The 24280-nt window shown below is 43.8% G+C and overlaps 1 protein-coding gene across 1 annotated transcript in view; it reads left to right on the forward strand.

The window, feature by feature from the left end:
- Positions 1-24280, forward strand: part of syne2b (spectrin repeat containing, nuclear envelope 2b) — a 128228-nt gene that overhangs the window by 103218 nt on the left and 730 nt on the right. Inside the window, exons 89-109 of the mRNA XM_078289618.1 lie at positions 164-266; positions 559-701; positions 1536-1665; positions 2396-2590; positions 3429-3533; positions 4566-4685; positions 5567-5785; positions 6309-6482; positions 7570-7701; positions 8487-8557; positions 9641-9716; positions 10577-10864; positions 15842-15994; positions 16698-16877; positions 17464-17616; positions 19288-19317; positions 19896-20026; positions 20864-21068; positions 22071-22253; positions 22956-23057; positions 23718-23872. Of these exons, the coding sequence (XP_078145744.1) occupies positions 164-266; positions 559-701; positions 1536-1665; positions 2396-2590; positions 3429-3533; positions 4566-4685; positions 5567-5785; positions 6309-6482; positions 7570-7701; positions 8487-8557; positions 9641-9716; positions 10577-10864; positions 15842-15994; positions 16698-16877; positions 17464-17616; positions 19288-19317; positions 19896-20026; positions 20864-21068; positions 22071-22253; positions 22956-23057; positions 23718-23872 (3048 nt within the window). The remainder of the gene's footprint in view (positions 1-163; positions 267-558; positions 702-1535; positions 1666-2395; positions 2591-3428; positions 3534-4565; positions 4686-5566; positions 5786-6308; positions 6483-7569; positions 7702-8486; positions 8558-9640; positions 9717-10576; positions 10865-15841; positions 15995-16697; positions 16878-17463; positions 17617-19287; positions 19318-19895; positions 20027-20863; positions 21069-22070; positions 22254-22955; positions 23058-23717; positions 23873-24280) is intronic.

Below are 24280 nucleotides of genomic sequence, written 5' to 3' on the forward strand. Positions count from 1 at the left end.
CAGCAGCTGCTAAACTTCCATGTTCCTTGGACAGAAAATGTGTGCGCACGTCTGCGTCGTTACTATGGCAACCAATGAAAGAACCAATGAACATTTAAAAAAAGAAAGAAAGAAAGAAAATGACAGAAACCAATGTTGATCTGCGTGTCTCCGTCCCCTGCAGGTCTCTCCCTGCTGAGCCCGATGTGGATTCTGCTCAGGAGAAGTGGGAGCAGCTCCACATCCGGCTGCTGGCTCTGGACCAGAACTCGGCGCTTCCCTCCGAGGTGCGGCTTCATTACCCGGGCTGAAGTGCTTCATTACCGCTGTCCTGGAAAAAAAAAAGTGGTGTTCATGCTGTGCTTGATTATCACCTTCTTTGAGAGCGTAGCATTTTTTTTTTTTTTGTCTCTTTTGTGTCTCATGAACTCCTGCAGAGCTGGATAAGAGTCATGTGTGTCTCCCAGCTTTCTTCTGCTCTCCTCCTGTCTCTCTCTCTCTGTGTCTGCTTGTCAGTCTGTGTGATTATCTCTCTCTCTCTCTCTCTCTCTCTCTCTCTCTCTCTCTCTCCCTCTGAAGGTGACAGACTCATCTGTGAGGCGGAGTGATGGAACAGCAGGACGTATGATTGGCACACAAACGCTGAAAGAGCTGCAGACTCACATCGGCCGTCTGAGAGAGCTGGGCCGCTCCGCTGCTGAGGCGGTGGACCAGGTGAGGAGGCGTCCCGTCTGTTTCTCACAGTGTGGAAGCAGAGAAGCGGGTTTGTGACCCTTGGAGACAGTTGCTGGGTCGACTCCCCCGTTTCCATTTGGGAAACTCTCACTCTAACCCTCACCCCAGCATCAAAGATCTGCTAATCTCACGATACAATTCGATACGCGATATGAGGTTCAGGATTTAATACGACCACGATACGATGTAATAAATAAAAGTTCAGTGACAACAAAGTCTGACTGTGCAGAATTATGTTTATTTCTGAGCCACAAATCTTTCTAGCGATGTAATTGGCTGCTAGAATGTAAACAATAATTTAGAAATGTCATTAGAAAGTGCAAACAATATAGTTTTGATGGAGAGCTTGTGAAATTCTGCAACACATCAATGCATCATAGAAACTGTCAGAATAAGCAACAGCCAAACTGTTCCTAGCTTGTTGCAGCACCCAGAGTTGTTGGAAAAGAAAATGAGTGTGCACGGCGCCTATGTCGTTACCATGACAACCAATGTTTTAATGACAGAAAATGATTATAATGTCTAAATGCACAAATCCACCCACAAATTACAATGTGGGCAAAGAAAAGGTCAGATTTAAAAACCAGTTGGATTTGTCTTCTGTCTGAATTTTCTAAATTTCCTGAAAAAAATCATAATGCTGATATCATGTTTTTGATTTTATCGCTGTTGTCTTTGCATTTTCTGTACACAAGACCAACTCGGCTGTCAAGGTGGGTAATAATCCTCTCAACTGCCCCTCAACAGGGTGTGTTAATCATTTTTTGACTAATTGCTCCCACCCAGGATACCCAGGTCCCAGTGGAGGGCTCCCATCACAGACTGGACGAGGGTCTGTTTGATGTGCTGTGCGGGGCGTCCCTGTCCCTCTCCTCCCTCCACACCCTGCTGCAGTCTCCGGCCGGGCCGACACATGAAGAAGACACACAGCTGAGGCTGCTGCAGCTGCAGGTGGATCTGCTCACTGTAACAAACACTCAGCACCGTTTCCAATGTGTTTCATTTCAAAAGAGGAGTCGCGAAACATGAGATTCTTAAATTAAGTCCCCTAATTAACAACTGTACCATTCGTTCTGTTATCATCCATTTATTGCTATATTTTTGATGTGACTACTGTTAGAGGAAGTAAGCAAGGAGGAAGGCAACAGTAAAAAAAGTGTAATATTCACCCGAATTTGAATCAGAGTCAGAATCGCTTTTATTCAACAGATACAGTGGGTGAACCAGACTTGGATAATTGGTGCAGACATATTACAAGACAGTTACACAATATAGGATTTACATACTAGATGCAGCAGGACAAAACTTAAGTTCACATACTGTATAGTGCAGACAAGATGTACTTTATCACAGTAGATAAAACATAAATGCAACCTCAAGTAGGCAATACAGTCAAATGCAAAGAATTGTTTCAGTGTAGAATTTCCATTATAGTATTCAGATGTGATGACAGCATCGTTCATTCAGTCATTTATTCATTAATTCATACAGTAGGTCTTAGATAGATAGATAGATAGATAGATAGATAGATAGATAGATAGATAGATAGATCTTGTTCTCACTGCCCAGTTAAAAGTGAACCACAGCTTGTAAATAAAAGCAACATGGACTCACAAGCAGCTCTGCGGTGCCCAAAATGTCTTCCCTGGATCTGATCGTAACCTGTGTGATTCTTCTTCAGAGTCTGGCAGCAGAGCTGGCCGGCCTTGGCAGCGAGCTGGTCTCTCAGGGGTCAAAGGTCAGCCGTGTCCTGGGGTCAGAGTGTGGTCAGCAGTGTGTGGATGACCTGTGCAGAGTCGTCCCTGTGCTGCAGGCTGCACTGACCAACAGACAGAAACAACTAGAAAAACACGTGGAGGAGACTGGAAAGCATCAGGTCAGATTAAATAAAATATAATGTTAACTATTATTTAACCATGCAAGTTGAGTAGGAACACACTGGTCCACTCTCAAACCTAACAAACAGCCACTGGACACTGAATTACAAGCTGCCTTTTCCTGTTGGTTCAGCTGAATTTTTACACTCAGGTTGCACCAAATGGTTATTTGGCAACATCCCAAAACCACAGGTGACTCAAGCTGAAGAAAAACATTTTATCGTGCTCTGTAAAAGGCATTGCTAGGTTACCGGGTTTAGACGTCACCGGCTGAATGTGTGATGGTGGTTTGGAGTGTTGATTGACAGGTGGACAGCTCAGCCTCTTGCCGACCTGTGCTTAACACACTCTGACTTCCAAATTCAGTGACGACAACGCATGTTTTTAGGCGTTTAGCTGACACACGTTTATCCCAAACAGTGAGTGCAACAGTTGAATAAACTCTTGATTCCTGTGGCCCAGATGCAGGACTTCATTATGATTATAGATGCCACTGCTGTTTCCACTGTGACTTTTGTTTTTGACTTGCTGTATAACTCTGTCTTACTGTATTATCCCCATTTAATCAGTCATCTCACCAGTCTAAATGCTAAATATACTGTATTACTGTTCAAGATCTGTGTGACTTGTCTTACTGTCTTCTGAATGTTGTATAATGATGAACTAATAAGTAAACTCTCCATGTCTAAATGATGAATATGTGTCCAATTATGATGATTATTCTGGATAAAACGACTTAAATAACAAGTACAACTGTAAATGAAATAACATATTCCTGTGCACATTGTATGTTTATATGTTGTATGTATGTTGTATGTTGTCTGTCTAACCCAACAGAGGCTCCTCAAAGAGTTGCATGCAGCCTTCACCTCTAACCAGTTGGCCGTTCACCAAATAACTAACGAATTCAATGGGACCCGGGGCTTTAACGATCAACTACAGGTACTGTTACCATGGTGATGTTGGTTTATCGCACATCATTCGTATTGTGAAATCATAAAACTGTGTAAATACCGTATTTGTTTGATTATGGTTTTGCTAATTATCACAGAATTTCTAATTCTGTTTGATGAGAAGTCAAGAGTTTAGGTGCCGGCCTTATTAATCCCCGGGAAAATTTCTGCAGAAAGACAAATATCATCTTGCAAAAGGTCACAAAATACAAATAAAAATAAAAAGGGAGTTTTCACTTTCCTGCTTTCTCATGTCTGTATTTTTCAGTCTGGTGTAGTTCGAAGTTGCCTTGACTAGCTAGAATTTCAGTGGTGGCTTATAGGCAATGGCAGCAAAAGAGATTCTCAAAGTGAGAGCCCCAAATTTTTAAGTTCAAACCCTGATCATCATCTGGAATTATACAGTCACAGATAGAGTGGTGAAGTGGTTGGTCAATTCAAAAACCAAAGAAAGACAGTGAGGTGTAAAAGGCATCAGGGTGAAGTAGTGAGTAGAGAAGCTGATCAGGGCCACGTTCGTTTTCTCCCAACAGTGTGAAACGTTTTGCAAAGGCTATTGAGGTGCGTTTAATCCCATTCAGAGTGATTCTGCATTTTCATTGGCTACGCACAAACACCTGTCACATGTTTGCACAATTGGCTCAGAGAATTCATCGAGGAGTTCTTCTTTTCTTTTTAAACTCCCTGTTTGCTACGCGCCAGGTTCAAGTACCCATATTGGCAACTATTTTCCCTGCTGAAGAGCAAGACACTGAATACCACCTAGCTCCAGGGGGCGCTGTTCTGTAGCTGACCCTGACCTTTGACCTCCCTGTGGAGGGGGGAAAGTGAAAAGAAAACAGAATTCAGGGATCCGTATTGTATCCCAAAAGTAAGACAAACTGAGATGTAAAAAGTTAAAAACCTAATGCTAAAACCTGCAAAAACTTCAAGAATAGCCAGTACCTCAGAAAAGTAAGTCATAAAGTATTGATATCACAGTATAGAAGAGTGTCACAGTGTCCATGTGTTTATGTCCCAGGCTGTGCTCCAGGTCCAGGAGCCTCTGCAGCAGCAGGCCCGGCAGCTGAGCTCCCTGCTGGGGGAGGCTGACCAGCACCTCCTGCCTGCCTCCCTCATCCACCAGGCTGCTCAGCTACAGGTGGGATCTGAGGAGGTTTTGGATAGGATCACTGGTTTATTCTGTTCCTGGGTTAAAGAGAATTTACATGAGTACAACTGTGATGGGTGAGGAGAAGGGCAGAGGCCTTCCACAGGGGGCAAAATACCTGAAAAACACAGGCAGAGAGGAACCGCTTTCATGCAAAAAGGAAACTAAAAATTGCTGTACAATACACACACAGTTCAGGCAACTGCCACCTGAGAAAGAGTCTATCGTCTCACAGTGTGTTTCCTAAAGTGAGCATGCACTATAAGCCACATTTACTGTCCCATGGCCTTTCTATGCATTTTGATCTATGTAACTGTTTAATAAATAGTGTCCTTTTTGCATTAGAAGTGGTTCTTCTCTCATTAATGTCCAGTTAGTAGTTGAAAATAATTCTTAGTGTTTCATTTAACCTGTTTGGAATGTCAGATTAGTGGGGTTTACTGCATTAGACGAATTCAGATCTTTCTTTCTTTCTTTTTCTTTCTTTCTTTCTTTCTTTCTTTCTTTCTTTCTTTCTTTCTTTCTTTCTTTCTTTCTTTCTTTCTAGCCCAAGTGACCTACTCTCTACTCTCCTACATTAAAAACACCCTTCAATCAATATAAAATAAAAAACACTAATAAAAACATACAAATATACAATTAGATACTTCATGGACAAAGTCATCATTATACATTATATTATACTGTGCCATATGAAATTTAGACCCAGTAACTTCTGAACATATTCTTTAAATGTTTTTAAAATTCCTGCATAAGCCCTGAGTCACTTTAGGAAGCTTATTCCCTAAAGATACTTTGTTTATCACATGCATGTTTGACTCATCACATCAGTGGTGGGATTCAGACTGACCCTGCTGTCTCCTCCTGTGCAGGCGGAGCTGGACGGTGCGCTGGGCGGTGTGGGCTCCCGCTGTGAGGAGCTGCGGGGCGGCGTGGAGCTGCAGCAGCAGTGTGAGCGGCTGGTGCTCAGCCTGGAGGAGCTGCTCTCTCTGGGCTCTGAACGCCTCGCGCTGCAGCCCGGCACGGAGCCGCACAGCCGGGCGGAGCCGCACAGCCGGGCGGAGCTCCGGCAGCAGCTCAGCTCCCATACGGTCAGTGGGTGAAAGACTTACGGTGTGTTCATGTGCCCGGTGAGAAAGTCTGACATCTGGGACTTTCAAGTTGGCTCCTAAACATTAATTGCTACATTAGTGTGCTATTTTGCCGGAAAATCAAACCTAGAAGACAAAACATAAACAAACATGGACGTCCTGCAGCTTAAAAAGCTTATTGGACAAACTTCATTCAAACAAAAGGTTAATCTGGCTAACAACAAATTTGCAATAAAGGTGCATGTGTATGTGTATGAGTTTTTCGCCTTGTTGAGAAGGTTAAAGGTCACCATTGTGTCATAACTTGGAAACTGGTGTAGCAAAATGTTGAGTTTCTAATTTAATAATCTGACTTTGGAGGGCGTTCATGTGAAATTTCCAAGTAGGAAATTTGTTTTTCCGATATATCCGATAGCACATGAATGCACAATTAGAAATATGATCATCTGGGGTTCAAGAATGTGTCTTAACATGCCAAACAAAAAAAATAATCTTCATCATCATTTCCCCTTCCTGCTGTCAGAAGTTCTTCCAGTTCCTGGGCGGCCATGCGAGGAACCTGCAGTACCTGACCCAGAGAGTCCCGGACAGCGCCCTGCGGAGGTGGGAGGGCGTGGTGACGGGCCTGCAGGGCGAGGCGTCCCGTCTGCAGCAGCGGGGTCTGGAGACAGGCAGCCGCATGCAGACAACCTTACAGGTAACATCTGCAGTGTGGTTTAGTTTAATTATCTTTACAGTGAGTGTGAAGTGAAGGGATATATAAAACACTGTTGAAAAAAATGTCATATTTGTGTAGGTGATATAAAGATCCAAGCTTTTAAATGATTTCACCTCAAAACAAACAACAGCAAAGTGAGCCACAAAGTCTAGAATCTATTTAAATATCCTATATCTGTTTGGTTTATTCCTGTTTGCTCAGCCTGGCATATTAACTTTCAGAAAATGTTGAACAGTGGCAACGATGCAAGATGAATTTCCAGGATTTGAGCAACAATTTGTGCATAAAGAATTGAGTATTATGTAATGCTGCTACAGGATTCGAACTGTTTAACAGGCTAACTGGTAAACTATGTTTAAAGCGTTCTTGATGTTTCATGTTTGGTTTAGCAGTCGAACAGTTAATACCCAATTTTCACTGTGACATTTGTAGCTAGAAGGCACTTGATGGAGCGCAAACCTCCGCCAACGCTGAACAATTCACCTGTTTATATTTTTATAATCAGGTGGGAGAATAATACATTTCCCTATTTTTAACAAGTTCAAATGAAAACTGAAGATATCAGTTCTTATACAGAAACAAAAAAGAAGACATTGAAGAAAATAGATTAAAATCTCCCTATTTTGTTGAAAATCTTGATTTTCAACAAAATAGCACCTAAAAGCAATGCTGTTTAGCAGCCGACTTGGAAGTCCCAGATGTCTGACTGTCCTACCAGTACGTGAACGCAGCATAATAGTTGTAGCTAAAAAGCAAAAATCATTTAATGGCAGAAATCCCAGATCTGGATCAGCACCGAAATCTAATCAACTGATCCTTGGGCCAAAGGCGATCTGTCCACCAAACTTCATCCAAATTCATTTTTTTACTTCTTGAGATATCTTGCAAACAAACAAGCAAACAGACAGACAGACAGACGGGGTGAAAACATAACCTCCATCCAACTTCAGTGGTGGAAGGTAATTAATGTGAGGAACTATTGCTTTGGCAATGAAAAAAGACGTCACAACTTTTAATTTTAACCACAGTAACTTCAGTTCCATCATTGTTTTGGCTTCTGTCTCAGTTGTGGTCACAGTGGGAGGAGGACAGCGCCTGGTTGGACGGCCAGCTGAGAGACATGGAGACTTCAGTTCCCAAGATGCACTGGGGGGAGGATTCTGAGGAGAAGATATCAGAGAAACTCTCAGTCTACCAGGTAATTTCTCTCAATACATGTGTTCTGGCAGGGAATAATTCTTATTTATGAACAGACGGATGGCCAGAGGGCAGAGAGTGTGTTTAGCCGTCCTCCATTCTGCTCATTTGGAGACTATTGGACACGCTGCTCATGCTCTTCTTTGTACATTGCACTCAAAACCTAATTGGCTCAATTAAATATGAGCCAATAGGTTGTTTTCATACGCGGTGCATGATGTTCCTCGGCTTTGATGCGAGTTATTAGGTTCATATTCCTCCAGTCGCTCCCTTTCCTCTCTCTGAAATGGACTGAGTGGTGCAGCTCGTCCACCGGGCCGCATCTTGTTCTCCATGAGTGGCTTGTCTTCATTTTCCAGAGAGGGTGTGTGTGTGTGTGTGTGTGTATGTGTGTGTGTGTGTGTGTGTGTGTGTGTGTGTGTGTGTGTGTGTGTGTGTAAGTAGGGCTAGGGGGGATTGGGGCTCTTCTGTGTTTGGAGTTTGGAGGTGAGGGTGCGACATGATTCATGGATAAGTGTGTGTGTGTGTGTGTGTGTGTGTGCATGTGCGTGCGTGTGTGTGTGTGTGTGTGTGTGTGAGGTTAAGTTCTTAGGAGTGTGAGAGTGTGTGTGTGGACCTGTGTGAAGTTAAAGTTGTGTGTGTGTGTGTGTGTACCTGTGCAAGATGAAGTTCTTGGATACGTCTCTGTATGTGTGTGTACCTGTGTGAGATTAACTTCTTGGATAGGTGTGTGTGTGTGTGTGCTCTTGTTGAAGAGTGTGTAATGACGCTGTGTCTCTCTGGTAGGAGCTGGGTGGTGTTCTGGAGGGGAGCAGGGCGCGGCTCGGCCGGATGCTGGAGGCGGGGCTCCGGCTGCAGCGGGCCGGCTGTAGAGGAGTGGGCGTGGCCTCCGGGGGGCTGCAGGCCCACTGGAGCGCCCTGCGCAGGACGGTGGAGCGCGACCGCATCAGGACAGACAGGATCAGGAAGCTGAGGAGCAGGTGAGACGAGGAGAAAGCTTACTTTCCCTCTGTCAGTCAGAACTAGCCCTAAGTTTTAACAAAAAAGCTAATTAAAGGTGCTACATGTAGCATTTTAACACCAATAAATCATTACCACATTAATTATGAGATGTTAGTATTACTGAAAACAAACCAGAGCATCAGTGGTCAGCCTGTCAGCCTCTATCAGCCTCTACTCTGCATCCTCCATTGTTTCTCCACCTGGTGGATCTGGAGGGAAATCTGCTGGATCGCTTTACGGCACAAAACAGGAAGAGGTTCTGTTCTTCCAGAGCGAACGGAGCTAAAGCTGAAAGAGTTTCTGGCAGCAGATGGTGGAAGGAGGGAAAGGAAGATGGAGAAATCACTTCTGACATGTTTAAAATGGGATGAAATGGGATCACAGTGGCTGACTAAGAATTCACTTTTCTGTCTTCAGTCCGGACATTAAGGTTGGGGAACTGGGGAATACAAAACTAACTGACGAGTTTCATGCCAAAATTAAATATTCATTTCAAAAGAGGGACACTTTAACAGAAATCCTTGTTGCCATAGAGGTAAAATGTCACTTTGGAAGATGTTCAGAGTTTTAGATATTCTTATGTATTTTAATTTGTCATTATTGAGGATGTCACCACACATATTTATGATGCCTCAAAAAAATTTGTCCTCAAAATGGATATAGCATTTTGGAATGAAACCCTTCCCCATATTAATCTCTATAGGCAACCCTACTTCCAATCCTTTGATAGCAGTATTGCTCTTTATAAGTAATGTGGTCACAATATAGTATAAATGTACAGTATATTGCACCTTATGAAAATCACTAGTAACAGGTCATCAACCAATATCATTCTCTATAGTTAAACTCTCCTGCTAATCTCCACCCATAACCAGGTTTACCCAGGACTCTGCTGTACTGACTGACTGGATGGGCGGGGCTAGAGAGCTGATTGACAGGTGGAGTCAGCTCACTGTCCCAACCAATCAGGAGACAGATCTTCAGCAGAGCCGTGGCCTCTACCACCAGTGTTTGGTAAGTTTACACACCAGATAGAGGGAAATGGGAATGGACATTAACTCACTTTCTGCTGACAGTAATGCTGCATTCCACTGTACTCTGAACTCGGAGAAAAACGACTTCCAACACGGAAAAGTGCAAAGGAAGGGTCATGAAAACTACATCTACATATACAAACTTTGTAGTTTCCATTTGTAACGTAATTCACGTCTTTGCTGTATGAACTCGCCTGCTAACGAGCTGTCAGATAGCTGCCGTTAACGTTAATGGGTAAAGGCTGTTGCATCTATGTTTTGAATGCACCATTATACACAATAAACACCACTGAGGATAGAAATACTTTGAATCTGATTTCATCAACATTTATATTTACAATGAATGCAAAAGTAGAATAAGCTTAAATTTCCTATTAGGGCATGTAGGTTTAGATATCAATGTACCTTTTACATATTCTTTATTTCATTTTGTACGTCATTATTTGGATACATCAGGCTGTTTTGTGTTCTTTAAAGCATTTTCCAGTTAAATGAATCAAAGTGACCACTGGATTTTGATTGCTGTATGTGAACCATGTGTAACATGAGAATATAAATGTTAAAAATATTGAAATTAAAGGGGCATTAAGTAATATATGACCCTTATCAACCTCTGTTCCTATTGATGACCAGTAGGAATTGTAACAATATTGATAGAACTAATGGGAGTGTCTTCAAATGCTTGAATGGGGAGTTTTTGTTCAGAGCACAAAGCCAGAAATCACACAACAACCCTATTAGACCCCTGCAGATATATTATGGTCATTTTGTGCTATAGGGCAGTAAAAATCTTGCTTATTGCTCCTTGAAAACAAAACTTTTTAAATGTTTGTGTTTCAGGAGTTCACCAAAGAGCTGGAGGCCAAATCTGGACTGAAGGTGTCAGCGGTCGGTGCCGGCACCCAGCTGGTCCAGCTGAGAGAGGCAGACAGAGACTCAGACAGAGACTCTCACAAAGACTCACACAGAGACCCAGACAGAGACTCAGACAGAGACCCAGACAGAGACTCGGGGGACAAAGCTTCAGACCCAGATCTCTGCTCCATCCACACCCAGCTCAGACAGATGGAGCTGGACTGGGCCGGCCTGCTGGCGGATGTTCCTGTGGTCCAGCAGACTCTGCAGAAGGTGAGACTGTGTGGTCAGATCGTCTCCCGTACAGTACTGTGACTTCTGCACAGTAAAGGTATACTGAGGTACTTGGGATGGGAGGGTATGCGTGATTGGAGTGAGTGACAGTATGTTGACTTTAAAAACTCCACCTGCTGTGGTAGAAAACTGCTGTTGGAACTAAGAGAACCACTGAACAAAACATTTAATTCATGCGTTGACTTGGCCACTACAGTTGGAAAATAACTGAGCCACTTCCTGGTATGTGAATGTACCACGCACCAAGGTAAACCAAGGTAGACTTCTACCGTACTGCCTGGTGTACGAGCGCCCACTGGATTTACCTGCGCTGCCTAACGAGTGCTTGCTGTAATTTCCCTATGCACTGCGCACTGCAAAAAGCATTACACACAAACAAACGACTGAAACCTGGATGAAAATACCTGATCTCATCCACCCTCCCTTTCCTCTAAAACCCAAACCAGGTTTCAGTGGTGGGTAGAGTACTGAAAATCTCAAGTAAAAGTACAATTACTCCCATAAAAAATGACTCAAGTAAAAGTGAAAATTACCATTTGAGAAACCTACTCAAGTAAAAGTAAAAAAGTACCTGGTTAATAAATTACTCAAAGTACAAGTTACTTTCCATTTTAATATTTTTTAGGGTGTGCGGGCCGGTGCAAAATAATGAAAAAACAGCACTTGTTGATAAAACTTTCTTAAAAAACAGAATATAAGTCTGTTTAACTCTAGTATTTACAGACATTATCAACGTAACCAAACCTATTACAGCTCCAAAATGCAGTAGATACCGAATACAATACAATTAATTAAAACTCAGATTTTCTGTTCTGTAGTATTACTCCCTGTACCGAGACCTCAGTCAATCAACTAGAGAATGAAAACTTCTTTCCATTCACATTTTTCATTTGGGGATTCCCATCTGTTGGAAGCTGCCTCTGGTTCTGGGTTTTGCTCCGTCATCATCGCATCGTGGTCAGAAGACAGGTGGAGCTTATTTTTCTCCCAGGCAGCTGGCAGCTTGGCATCTGCAGTAGAGATGCTCCTCGCTCCTCCCCCCCGACACTCAATCCACGCATTTAGAGCAGACTAGTTGTAACGAAGGTATAAATGGCAAATGTAGTGAAGTAAAAAGTAGATTACTGGCTCAAAAATATACTCGAGTAAAGAGTAGAAGTACAGCCTATTATTTTACCCTGTATGATTCTCATCCATCTGTGGATGGTGAGGTTTTTGACCAAGAGGAGAATCTATGATTCTCGTCTGACGTAAATATCAGATCAAGAGTAGAATCAGGAAGGACAGGGGAAAAGTAAATTAAAGAAAAACATATGGGTTCACTCACAATGTGCATCTAAAAGTGGGAGTATTTGTTGTGTTCTTCTATCTTTCTATTTTTACTTGATTTGATTCTTTTAATGCAATGCATCTTGCTTGTTCTTTTATATGAATTTTATCTTTTTATCTGTCTTTTATCTGCCTTTTATTGATGTAAAGCACTTTGAGCTGCATGTTGTGTATGAAAGGTGCTATACAAATAAAGGTTATTATTATTATTATTATTAAAAAAAAGAACTAAAAGTACTCGTTCCTTAAAAAAAACTACTTTTTTTACTCATGTGCGTTACTCCCCACCCCTGCCAGGTTTCAGGTTTCCCATCCTGTGTTTTCGTGAACGTAAGAAAAGTTCTGTACAGTTTTATTAAGCGCAGCACTGACACACACTCAGCTTGTCCCGGCCCACATGCACTGCTGAGTTTGGTATTTCAGACACTTCCTGTCACCAATTAGTTTTAAACATCCCTGCTGTGGAGCACAAAGACAGCTGGAGGACTCTTCTGCCTCTTATTGGTGTGAAACCATTTTCTCCTCCGTCTGTCTGTCTGGATCTCCCCCTCTCCTCTCCTCTCCTCCTCCCCTCTCTATTCTAATCTTCTCTAACTACTTTCTTCCTCCCCTCCTCTTGTCCTTCTCTCCTTTCTCCTCCTCACCTCCACCTTTCCTCTCCTCTCCTCCCTTCTCCCCTCTGCTCTCCACTCTCCCTGTCCCTTCTTCTCATCCCTATTATTTCTTCATCCTCCTCTCCTCTGCCTATTATTTTCACTTTGTATCCCTCTTTCCTCCCATCTCCTCCCTTGACTCTTTCCTCCTTCTGCTCTCCCTCCCTACTCTTCCTCATCTTTACTTTTTCATTTCCCACTTTCCTTCCTTTTCTCATCTCCTTTCTCCCCTTCTCATCTTCATCGTCTCTTCTGTTATCTTGTCTGCTCTTCTTTCATCTCTCCTACTTGGCTCTCTTCTGTTCTCTCATCTCCTTTCATCTGTCACTTCTCCTCTCCTCTCCTCTCTTCTCCTCTCCTCTCCTCTCTTCTCCCCCTCTCTCCTCTCCTCTCTTCTCCCCCTCTCTCCTCTCCTCTCTTCTCCCCCTCTCTCCTCTCCTTTTCTTTCCTTTCCTCTCTCTTCTCCTCCTCTCCTCTCCTCTCCTCCTCTCCTCTCCTCTCTTCTCCCCCTCTCCTTTTCTTTCCTTTCTTCTCCTCTCCTCTCTTCTCCCCCTCTCTCCTCTCCTTTTCTTTCCTCTCCTCTCTCTTCCTCTCCTCTTTCCTCTCCTCTCTCCTCCTCTCTCCTCCTCTCCTCTCCTCTCCTCTCTCCTCCTCTCCTCTCCTCTCTCCTCCTCTCTCCTCTCCTCCTCTCCTCTCCTGTCCTTTCCTCTCCTCTCTCCTCCTCTCCTCTCCTCTCCTCTCTCCTCCTCTCTCCTCTCCTCCTCTCCTCTCCTGTCCTTTCCTCTCCTCTCTCCTCCTCTCCTCTCCTCTCTCCTCTCCTCTCCTGTCCTCTCCTCTCCTCTCTCCTCCTCTCCTCTCCTCCTCTCCTCTCCTCTCTCCTCCTCTCCTCTCCTCTCTCCTCCTCTCCTCTCTCCTCTCTCATCTCCTCTATCCTCCTCTCTCCTCTCCTCTCCTCTCCTTTCTCCTCCTGTCCTCTCTCCTCCTCTCCTCTCTCCTCCTGTCCTCTCTCCTCCTCTCCTCTCCTCTCCTCTCTCCTCCTCTCCTCTCTCCTCTCCTCTCCTCTCCTGTCCTCTCCTCTCTCCTCTCTCCTCCTCTCCTCTCCTCTCCTCCTCTCCTCTCTCATCTCCTCTCTCCTCTCTTCCTCTCCTCTCCTCTCCTGTCCTCTCTCCTCCTCTCCTCTCCTCTCCTCCTCTCCTCCTCTCCTCTCTCCTCCTCTCCTCTCCTCCTCTCCTCTCCTCTCCTCCTCTCCTCTCCTCTCTCCTCTCCTCCTCTCTCCTCCTCTCCTCTCCTCTCCTCTCCTCTCCTCTCTCCTCCTCTCCTCTCCTCTCCTCTCCTCCTCTCCTCTCCTCTCCTCTCCTTTCCTCTCCTCTCTCCTCTCCTCTCCTCTCTCCTCCTCTCCTCTCCTCTCCTCTCCTCTCCTCTCCTCTCTCCTCCTCTCCTCTCCTCTCCTCTCTCCTCCTCTCCTCCTCTCTCCTCCTCTCCTCTCCTCTCCTCTCCTTTCCTCTCCTCCTCTCCTCTCTCCTCTCCTCTCCTCTCCTCTCTCCTCTCCTCTCCTCTCTCCTTCTCTCCTCTCTCCTCTCTCCTCCTCTCCTCTCCTCTCCTCCTCTCCTCTCCTCTCCTCTCCTCCTCTCCTCTCCTCTCCTCTCCTCTCTCCTTCTCTCCTCTCTCCTCTTTCCTCTCCTCTCTCCTCCTCTCCTCTCCCCTCTCCTCTCCTCCTCTCCTCTCTCCTCCTCTCTCCTCTCCTCTCCTCCTCTCCTCTCCTTTCCTCTCCTCTCTCCTCTCCTTCTCTCCTCTCTCCTCCTCTCCTCTCCTCTCTCCTCCTCTCCTCCTCTCCTCTCCTCTCCTCTCCTTTCCTCTCCTCTCTCCTCTCCTCTCCTCTCTCCTTCTCTCCTCTCTCCTCTCTCCTCCTCTCCTCTCCTCTCCTCTCCTTTCCTCTCCTCTCTCCTCTCCTCTCCTCTCTCCTTCTCTCCTCTCTCCTCTCATCTCCTCTCCTCTCTCCTCCTCTCCTCCTCTCCTCTCCTCTCCTCTCTCCTCCTCTCCTCTCCTCTCCTCTCTCCCCCTCTCTCCTCTCCTCTCCTCTCTCCTCCTCTCCTCTCTCATCTCCTCTCTCCTCTCTTCCTCTCCTCTCCTCTCCTGTCCTCTCTCCTCCTCTCCTCTCCTCTCCTCCTCTCCTCTCCTCTCCTCTCCTCTCCTCCTCTCCTCTCCTCCTCTCTCCTCCTCTCTCCTCTCCTCTCCTCTCTCCTCCTCTCCTCTCCTCTCCTCTCCTTTCCTCTCCTCTCTCCTCTCCTCTCTCCTCCTCTCCTCTCCTCTCCTCTCTCCCCCTCTCTCCTCTCCTCTCCTCTCTCCTCTCTCCTCTCCTCCTGTCCTCCTCTCCTCTCTCCTCCTCTCCTCTCCTCTCCTCTCCTTTCCTCTCCTCTCTCCTCTCCTCTCCTCTCTCCTTCTCTCCTCTCTCCTCTCATCTCCTCTCCTCTCTCCTCCTCTCCTCCTCTCCTCTCCTCTCCTCTCTCCTCCTCTCCTCTCCTCTCCTCTCTCCCCCTCTCTCCTCTCCTCTCCTCTCTCCTCCTCTCCTCTCTCATCTCCTCTCTCCTCTCTTCCTCTCCTCTCCTCTCCTGTCCTCTCTCCTCCTCTCCTCTCCTCTCCTCCTCTCCTCTCCTCTCCTCTCCTCTCCTCCTCTCCTCTCCTCCTCTCTCCTCCTCTCTCCTCTCCTCTCCTCTCTCCTCCTCTCCTCTCCTCTCCTCTCCTTTCCTCTCCTCTCTCCTCTCCTCTCTCCTCCTCTCCTCTCCTCTCCTCTCTCCCCCTCTCTCCTCTCCTCTCCTCTCTCCTCTCTCCTCCTCTCCTCTCCTCCTCTCCTCTCCTCTCCTCCTCTCCTCTCCTCCTCTCCTCTCCTCTCTCCTCCTCTCCTCTCTCCTCCTCTCCTCCTCTCCTCTCCTCTCCTCTCCTCTCCTCCTCTCCTCCTCTCTCCTCCTCTCCTCAGCGGTGGATGGATCAGTTGACCCAGCAGGGGGTGCTGGTGGAGCTGCAGGTCTGGCTGGGAGGAGCAGAGTCCAGACTGGAGGAACAACGCAGCAGACTCAGCCAAACCTCTTCCACCAACGCTGATCTCACTCAGCTGCTGGCCTGCTGCAAGGTATCAGACATCCTGAGTGTTGAACTGTCACTCAGCTTCCTGTCATCTAGCACTGTGACCGGCTAACTCCTCTGGGATCAATAAAGTTCATTTCATCTTAACTTAATGAATTAACGAGCAGTTAATTAAGTCGTTTTTGTCTATATCTGCCTTCCTGTGTGTCTGGTTGACTGACTGACTGTCTTTTCCTATTCAACCTTACTTTCTCTCTCTCTTTCTCTCTTTCTCTCTTTCTCTCTGTCTCTCGCTCTCTCTCTGTCTCTCATTCTATCCCTCTCTTTCCCTCTCTCTCTTTCTTTCACTCTCTTTATCTCTCTCTCTCTGTCTCTCTCTCTCTGTCTCTTTCTCTCTTTCTGTCTCTCATTCTATCCCTCTCTTTCCCTCTCTCTCTTTCTTTCACTCTCTTTATCTCTCTCTCTCTCTCTGTCTCTGTCTCTCGCTCTCTCTCTGTCTCTCATTCTATCCCTCTCTTTCCCTCTCTCTCTTTCTTTCACTCTCTTTATCTCTCTCTGTCTCTCTCTCTGTCTCTTTCTCTCTCTCTGTCTCTCATTCTTTCCCTCTCTTTCCCTCTCTCTATTTCTCTCTCACTCTCTCTCTCTCTCTCTCTCTCACTCTCTTCTCTCTCTCTCTCTCTCTCTCTCTCTCTCTCTCTCTCCCTTGCTGTGTCTCACTTGTCTCTCCATGTCTTGACTTTTTTTCTCAGGAGTGTCAGACGGAGATGTCTGCCCACCAGGCCATGGTGGACTATGTAAACCAGTCGGTGTTAGAGACCGGCAGTACTCAGCCGGACCAGAGGGGGCGCTGTGAGCACACTCAGTTTGCGGAGGAGCAGGGCCGCCTGAAGCACCGCTGGCTCAGTCTGCAGGGAAGCCTCAACGCTCAGGTCAGAGAACATGAGACTCCGTCAGCTGAGAGTCAGTATCAGTTCAAACAAAGGGGCTTAATATTCAGTCAAGTGCTGAGTTGTAGAATAAATGAATGAATAAATAAACAAATAAATGCTGCATATGTAGGATTAACAACCAATCCATTGAGCTACACAGCACCACATCTATCTGAACATATACAAAAGTGTAGCCCATCTAATGCTACATATGGAGGGTTTAGAATAAAAGGAGTGTAAGTAACATTTTCCAAATTTTATAGCAGCGCAAAAACACATTTTATTTTATGTTTTTTATTCAAAACATATGAACCATTCATACTTTTACAGAGATTAAGATTCAGAAAACTGCTATTCTATAAAAAGCTACTAAGTGTTGTTATGCTGTTTTGCACCAGATTTAGTTTCCACTTGAGTCTCCTTGTATTCTAATTTTTTTTCTGATTACAGATGTTCTTTTGACCATCAACAAGATCCTTCCAATGATATATAATACTGATTTTTGACCCTTGATATACTGGATATGTTTAAGTCTTTAATGAAGTCCATCTGACCTGATGAATGTGTCTGTGCTGGTCCTGTTCAGGTCCAGGAGGCGGAGCAGCAGCTGAGGACCAGAGCGGACAGAGAGGCCCGGCTGCAGCAGATCAGCAGCTGGATCTCTCTTCAGAAACACTGGATCCAGTCTCTGACACCCAGCAGCCGGACTGACCTGCAGAGGAGCATCAACACCTGTCAGGTATGATATATGATATTTATATGGTTTCATATATACTCTAAAATGAGATAGCCATCACTTGATGACACCTATACTTACAAAATGAATGTCAGCATGGAAGTAAAGTGCATTAATGGTTGCTATTTAAGTTAATAGCTAAGTTAAAGTTAAGTTAAGTTAAAGTTAAGTTAAAGTTAATATAATAAGTCAACTTAATAAAAAAAAAATCAAAAAAGTTAAATTTTTGATGATGCAATGATCCGTGTTTTTGAAATATGGACTGATGAATTTCAGGATGCACAGGGGATATAGCAGTTTGGAATTAAACCTTTTTTATCACAACTGTCAGATGAAAAGTGCATATTTCTATTTTTATTTTTTTTCCAGGAATTAAGAATGCCTATTTCCCTACTGATGCCCATATATATTTTTTGAAATTCTACAATGGATTTTGACAGATTTTGTCGGCTTAAGGGTCACGAAAACTCATTCAGCACAAAAATGTCCACGTAAAATGATTTCAGGAGCTTGAGGAGAAGATCAGGCAGAAGTCTGCTGCTCTTCAGGAGCTGAGAGACAAACATGGCGGCGGAGGAGAAAACATCAGCCGTGGTTTCATCTCTCAGACAGATGATGTCATCAAGGCCTGCACAGCTCTCACTCAGCAGGTGAGGGACGCCGAGCAAAGTAATCGTGGCTGAATGTGTTTCATATGCGTCAAAAAGGTGCTGTACTTGATTTCATTTACTTTGCAAGTGAGACTTCTATTTTTAAAAACCTCACTCACTGCATACTTCTGTTATTTTTAGAAGCCTCACTATTTTTAGTAGTCAAATCAACTGTAGCTCAACTAGTTAAAATATTAGAATTTATTATTATTATTTTTTTTTTGCTCAGGACTGCTGAATTCATCCAATGTAGGCTATGGGTGTAGATATTTAATACGGTATTTAAAGGTGATGCGTGTGTAGTATTTTAACAATAATAAATCATTACCATGGTGAATTTTGAGAAATTTGTATAATTACTGTAAACAAAGAAGATTGTCAGCCTCTACCCTGCATTTTACATGTTTTGCAGCACATAACAGGAACCACAGCTAATACTTTGCAACTAATACACAATTTTTTCCAGTTTTACTATTCTAACCACATAGTTTCAACTTAACCTGGTGAGAGAATGTGCTGTATATTGGCTGTAATCAAGGGCTTTTATTGGCTCTTATCCTTCTTCTCGCTCTTCAAAACAAACACATGAGGAGCGATGCAGGGAGAGGGAGAGGGAGAGGGAGAGGGGACCAGCAGCAGCATCCTCTTTGTGACTGGAAACAAGGTTTATGTTGAGAAACACAAAATGTATAATGTAGTTTATAGGTTTTATTTATGCTCATGCTGTAGTTCCCTGGTGTGGAACTTGTTTAGTCTCATCTAGGACAGGTGCCTGGTTTTGTCTTCACATCGACATTGTCAGAAGTTGTTGTCTTTAAAAACTGTCACTTAGCCTCAGTTTTCTACCAAACAGTCACAGTATGCTGTATCTCCCTGTCTGCAGAATGGATCAGTGAAGCGGAGGCTGCTGCAGGTGCAGGAGCTCTGGGTCTGTCTGGAGAACAGGCTGGAGCAGGCGGTGCTGAAGACGGTGCGGACGTCTCAGACTCTGGACTCCCTCAGCGGCCCTCAGCTCTCCCTCCAGGCTCAGAGGGAGATCCATGACAGGCTGCAGGTAGGCCGCTGCTTGGTGGATGTTGTTCTCGTCTCCAGGTACTTAACATGTCTTGACTTGGGACGTCCTGGTGGCGAGCACCATGTAACCTCAATGTTCGTTTTGTTTTCTTCAGTTTATTTAACAGGAGAACAAAAGTACAATACACAACAACAAATCTTCAAAAATAAGATGAAATATACATAAACTAGAACAAACATTACATAAAAGTACAAGGCAGTGTATATAAAACCACAGGAAATTTACAACGGCAGTGTAATCCGTTCTTCCGTTCCGTCTTAAATTGAATTATTCAAATTCAAGGCCTTAAAAGGTCTTAAATACACTGAAATATCTCCTTTAAGGCTTAAATACAGTTTTGAACATATTGAAATGTAATGTTTTGTCAGTGAATTGCTTTTCCAGTGAGAAATCAGCCATGCTATGCAAACATATATTTTGACAGTTTTAATGTTTTTTTCAATTTTCACATTTATTTTTGTGGTGGCATTGGTTTTAAATGTTATTGTAATGTGAGTTATTGTTTGGTCGTGGTACCTGAGATGACTGACAGCCTTGTTGTTGTGTTGTGTTGGAAGCAGCTTCTTCATGAGCAGACGGAGGGTTCAGAGTGGGATGAACTGAGTGAATCTCTCTCCTCGCTCCGGCTCAGCATCGGTCCTGATGCTGCTGCGCTGCTCGCTGAGCAGCTGGACGGACAGAGAGCCAGGTCAGACTCACAGCTGGTCTGGGTCGACTCAGGAATGAACTCAGAGCTTCCAGTTCAACTGAGGAACTGGAATTGGAATTTGAAAAAAATCGTACAGGAAACAGAATTGGAATTGAACTGGAATTTCAGGAAATTGAATTTATAATTCAGTGAAATTCTGTGAAATTCCAAGTTTTGTTTTTGTTTTTTCTCACCACATATCTGAGATTACTCATAGTGTTATATATTATCAATACTGAATATCATAAAATGTTAAAGGAATCTTTCAGCTGGTATTTGATGCAGAACATGTAATGGTAATCCATACATTATGATTGAATGTATTTGATTTGTTTAACTGTCTTTTATTTGATTCATAATGTTTGATTTATAATGTCAAGACAACGTCTCTTAGAAGTGGAATATCATGGAATTTAATAATAATAATCATAATCATAATAAACTTCATTTCATAGCACCTTTCTCAACAGTGTTACAAAGTGCTTCACAAAGCAAGTACAATATAAGCAGTAAAACAGAATAAAATAACACAAAAAAGGATAAATGTAAGGAAAGTAAAATATAAGGAAAGGATATATAAGAGGACATAGAATCAACAGTAAAACCAAATCATGACTTCAGGCTTTGACAAATATATAATAGAATTCAATTCTGTTTCCTGTCATTCCAATTCAATTTACCATGCATTCTCAATTTAATTCATGAATGGCCCCAAACCCTGTCACACACACAAACACACACAATTACTCACTCTCTCACTCAAACTAACACACACACACAATGTTGATTCTCCTCCACACTGCCCGACTTCACCTTTCCGTCCCTCCCGTCTCTCAGTTGGGTTCAGGTGGTTCGGGCGCTGGACCAGGTCCTGCAGAGGAGCCGGACCCTGCTGCAGGTGTGGGAGCTGTTCGCCCGCCGGGCCGCCTCCCTCGCCCAGCGGCTACACACCCGGCGGGGCGAGCTCACGTCTCTGCTGGGTGCGGAGCCTGGACAGGACAACACTGTGGAGCGGGTCGCTGCCACGGTACAGGCTGCTCAGGTGAGTCAACAACCACAGAAGAAGAAATGATTTAAAGGAGAAGTTAGAGTTTCCCCCAATCATTTTGCAATGCATGGTATGTAAATTAAAACACTTGAGAAACAACATTTAGACCATGGGACACTAAAACTCTCATGTTTTTTACTTTTTACTTTATATATGTGTATGATTGTGTTACTTTAAGATAGCTTTTAAGTCTTTGTCTTCTCTTAAAGTTGTTTTTATGTCTTTCATATCTTTTCTTTCTTCTATCCTCTTGTTGTGAAGCGCTTTGTGAACTGTGTGTTTTTAAACAGTTGATATATAAATAAAGCTTTGCTTACTTACTTACTTACATTGAAACCCAGGAAAATAATAATTAAGAGGAAGAAACATTTCATGCATAGTTGTGTGGAATCCAATCAAAATCTCACATTAGATTCAGTTCAGTTTAAAGGATTCCCATAGATAACCAGCGTAGTTTTGATCAATTATACAATAAATATGTAATCAAACAAACTGCATCATAACACTGACGGGCCAATTTTTAATAAAAGCAGCCCCATATATCTGTCCAGCCCTACCAGACAAATTTCCATCCCAGAGAAATGTTTTAGACAGTGAAAAGTTTCTGACTGTTGGTCTGAACATGCAAACTCTGAATCCATCTGAATCTTCCCTGTATGAACAGACTCTTTATCTTTCTGAATCTCTGAAGTCTGTTCATCTGAATCTATACTCTACAGAGTGTCTGAAAAGTCTGGAATAATAGGCTTAAATAACATTATATATATTTTTCTGGTTGCACTTGTTTTCCCCACGCTAAGGCACCAGGGTTTCTGGTCTCTGAGTGGAGGTGTGGGTTCGAATCCTACTTCTGACGAGCAGTTTTGATTTATTTAGCAGTTTCCCCATGATTCCAGACTTTTTGGACACTCATCAACAGTGAATGCCACACAAAATCTCCAATGTTGTTATTTCTTTACCTGAATCTGCATCTCTGTCTGTCTGCCTCTGCTCCAGAGCCTGCAGGAGAGGACAGACAGTTTGCAGACCGACCTGGAGGGGGTGCTAGAGGCCTCCAAGGACTTGATTGGCCACCTGGATCCCTCGGCTGCTGCCCTCGTCCAATCGGAGAGCCGGTTGTTGTCACGTGGCGTCCTGCAGCTCGGCCAGACGCTGACAGGGAAGCTGGGTCAGCTGCAGGTACAAACTCATGAATGAACGACTCTGTCTGTGAGACTTGGCAAACATAAGACTGGGCTTTTCACATTTACGGTGACTCATACAAATCTTTACAATGATACTTGAAATAATGAAATATTTTACTTGAAGAGAATATCTGAAATAATTGACATCTGCTCAGTTAGACACTGTCAGGAAACCAGGTCGCCTGCAGGTTCACTTTAATGAATGAGTGACTTTGTGTGACTTACTAACCTAAAATTAGGCCATATGCATCTAAACGTATGTTAGAGCTGTACATTTCATACCAGAAATATTTCACTTCTGCTCAGTCAAACACTGTGAGGAAAACTGGGTCGACTGCAGGTAGATTTTATAAGGAAGAACATAAGACTTTTATTTTTACTGTATCCTTCTGCCTGGTTTATTCCTCTGTAACCCTTTATAATTCATTTTTTATTTCTTATCTTATTGGATTTTAGTATTGTTTGCAGAGCATTTAATGTGTAAATTACTGTACAAACTAAGTTTATTATTATTATTTTACATTCAAGTCCACATTGTAGTACATTCCACATGATACATACAAGTTTTCACAGTGCATTTGTTTCTGATCCTCAGTATCTTGTTGCCTAAGTGCACTGACCAGCAACAAGTGACCAGTGACCTATAAATTAAGAAACATATGGCCGTGTGTGTGTGTGTGTGTGTGTGTGTGTGTAGGAGGAGCTTGAGCAGCTCCAGGAGTGTGACACTGAGTGTGAGTCACTTGAGAGAAGCCTGGAGGATTGGCAGGAGCGGCTGAGAAATGGGACAGCAGACCAGGTAAGACTTTATGAATGAGTTCATGAATGAGCTGTAGTATTGATTCTTGATCTTTATTTTGGCCTCAGGATCAGCAAGACATATTACTACTACCTTAAAATAAACCAGTGTACAGAGTCTAAATCAATCTGTACATTAGAAGTACCAAATATTGTATGCAGAATTCATATCTCAAAGCTTTAAAATCCTTCTTTAATCTGATTAGCAATGACCCACTGAAATATGAGACTTTTAAGATCAAATAATGATTGGCTATAATTGTTTATGTATATAATAGTACCTAGAAAATGTTACTTTTTGCCTTTTGTTCCTTGACAAGTTGGAGTGTGAGGGAGTTAACCACCTTTGGAGCTGATGAGACTAATTTGCATGAACGCATAATATCAAATTCATATCAATTTGATGGTAGACACAAATTTAGGTCATCAGAAAAGCAGCTTGGCCACATCCAAACCTGAATTTACACCCATGAATGCATCAAAGAAAAGACTACAAATTATAGAAAAACTAGAAAAGAACAGAAAACCAAAATGAACAGAAGAATAAATCAGAACAGAATAAACAGGAACACAGAATGCATGGTGTCTGGTGTTGTGGTTCTCAGCCGTGTGTCACGTGTGCAGCGTGTTGTGAGTGTGACGAGCACCCGTATGTTCTCAGTGTGTCCTGCTGCAGCTGAGCGGCCGGGCTGCTGACCTGGATGTGCTGACCAAGCGGAGCTACGGCCTGACGCTGGGCGACGCCGCGGCTCGAAGGCTGCAGCGCCTCAACCGCTGCTGGACCCGCACCTCCGCCGCCGCCGTGGAGGCCTGCAGGTCGGCACCCAGGGGTGACAGGAGGAGGGAGGGAGGGGGGAGGGAGGGAGGAGCAAATGACTGAATGAGCAGAACGTATGGACTTATGATTAAAGGGAAAAATCATAGTATTCTGTTACATCACCACACGGCCATCTTGGTAGGAAAATAAGTGATTGTAGGTGATTATAATAAAATGACAGTTAAACAGAGGTGGGGACTCGAGTCACATGACTTGGAGTCACAATTTTAAGTACTTGAGACTTGACTTGATGCATGAAGAGAAGACTTGAGACTCGACTTGACTTGGGTTCTGGTGACTTGGGACTTGACTCTGACTTGTGCTTTGATGACTTGAAAAGGTTTCTAAAGTCTTGACTTGAGATCTTGTGTTTGTGTAAATGACTTAGATTGAAAGTGATGAGATTT

Source organism: Centroberyx gerrardi, chromosome 17 (assembly GCF_048128805.1).
Source record: "Centroberyx gerrardi isolate f3 chromosome 17, fCenGer3.hap1.cur.20231027, whole genome shotgun sequence".
In the NCBI taxonomy this organism is placed as follows: Eukaryota; Metazoa; Chordata; class Actinopteri; order Beryciformes; family Berycidae; genus Centroberyx; species Centroberyx gerrardi.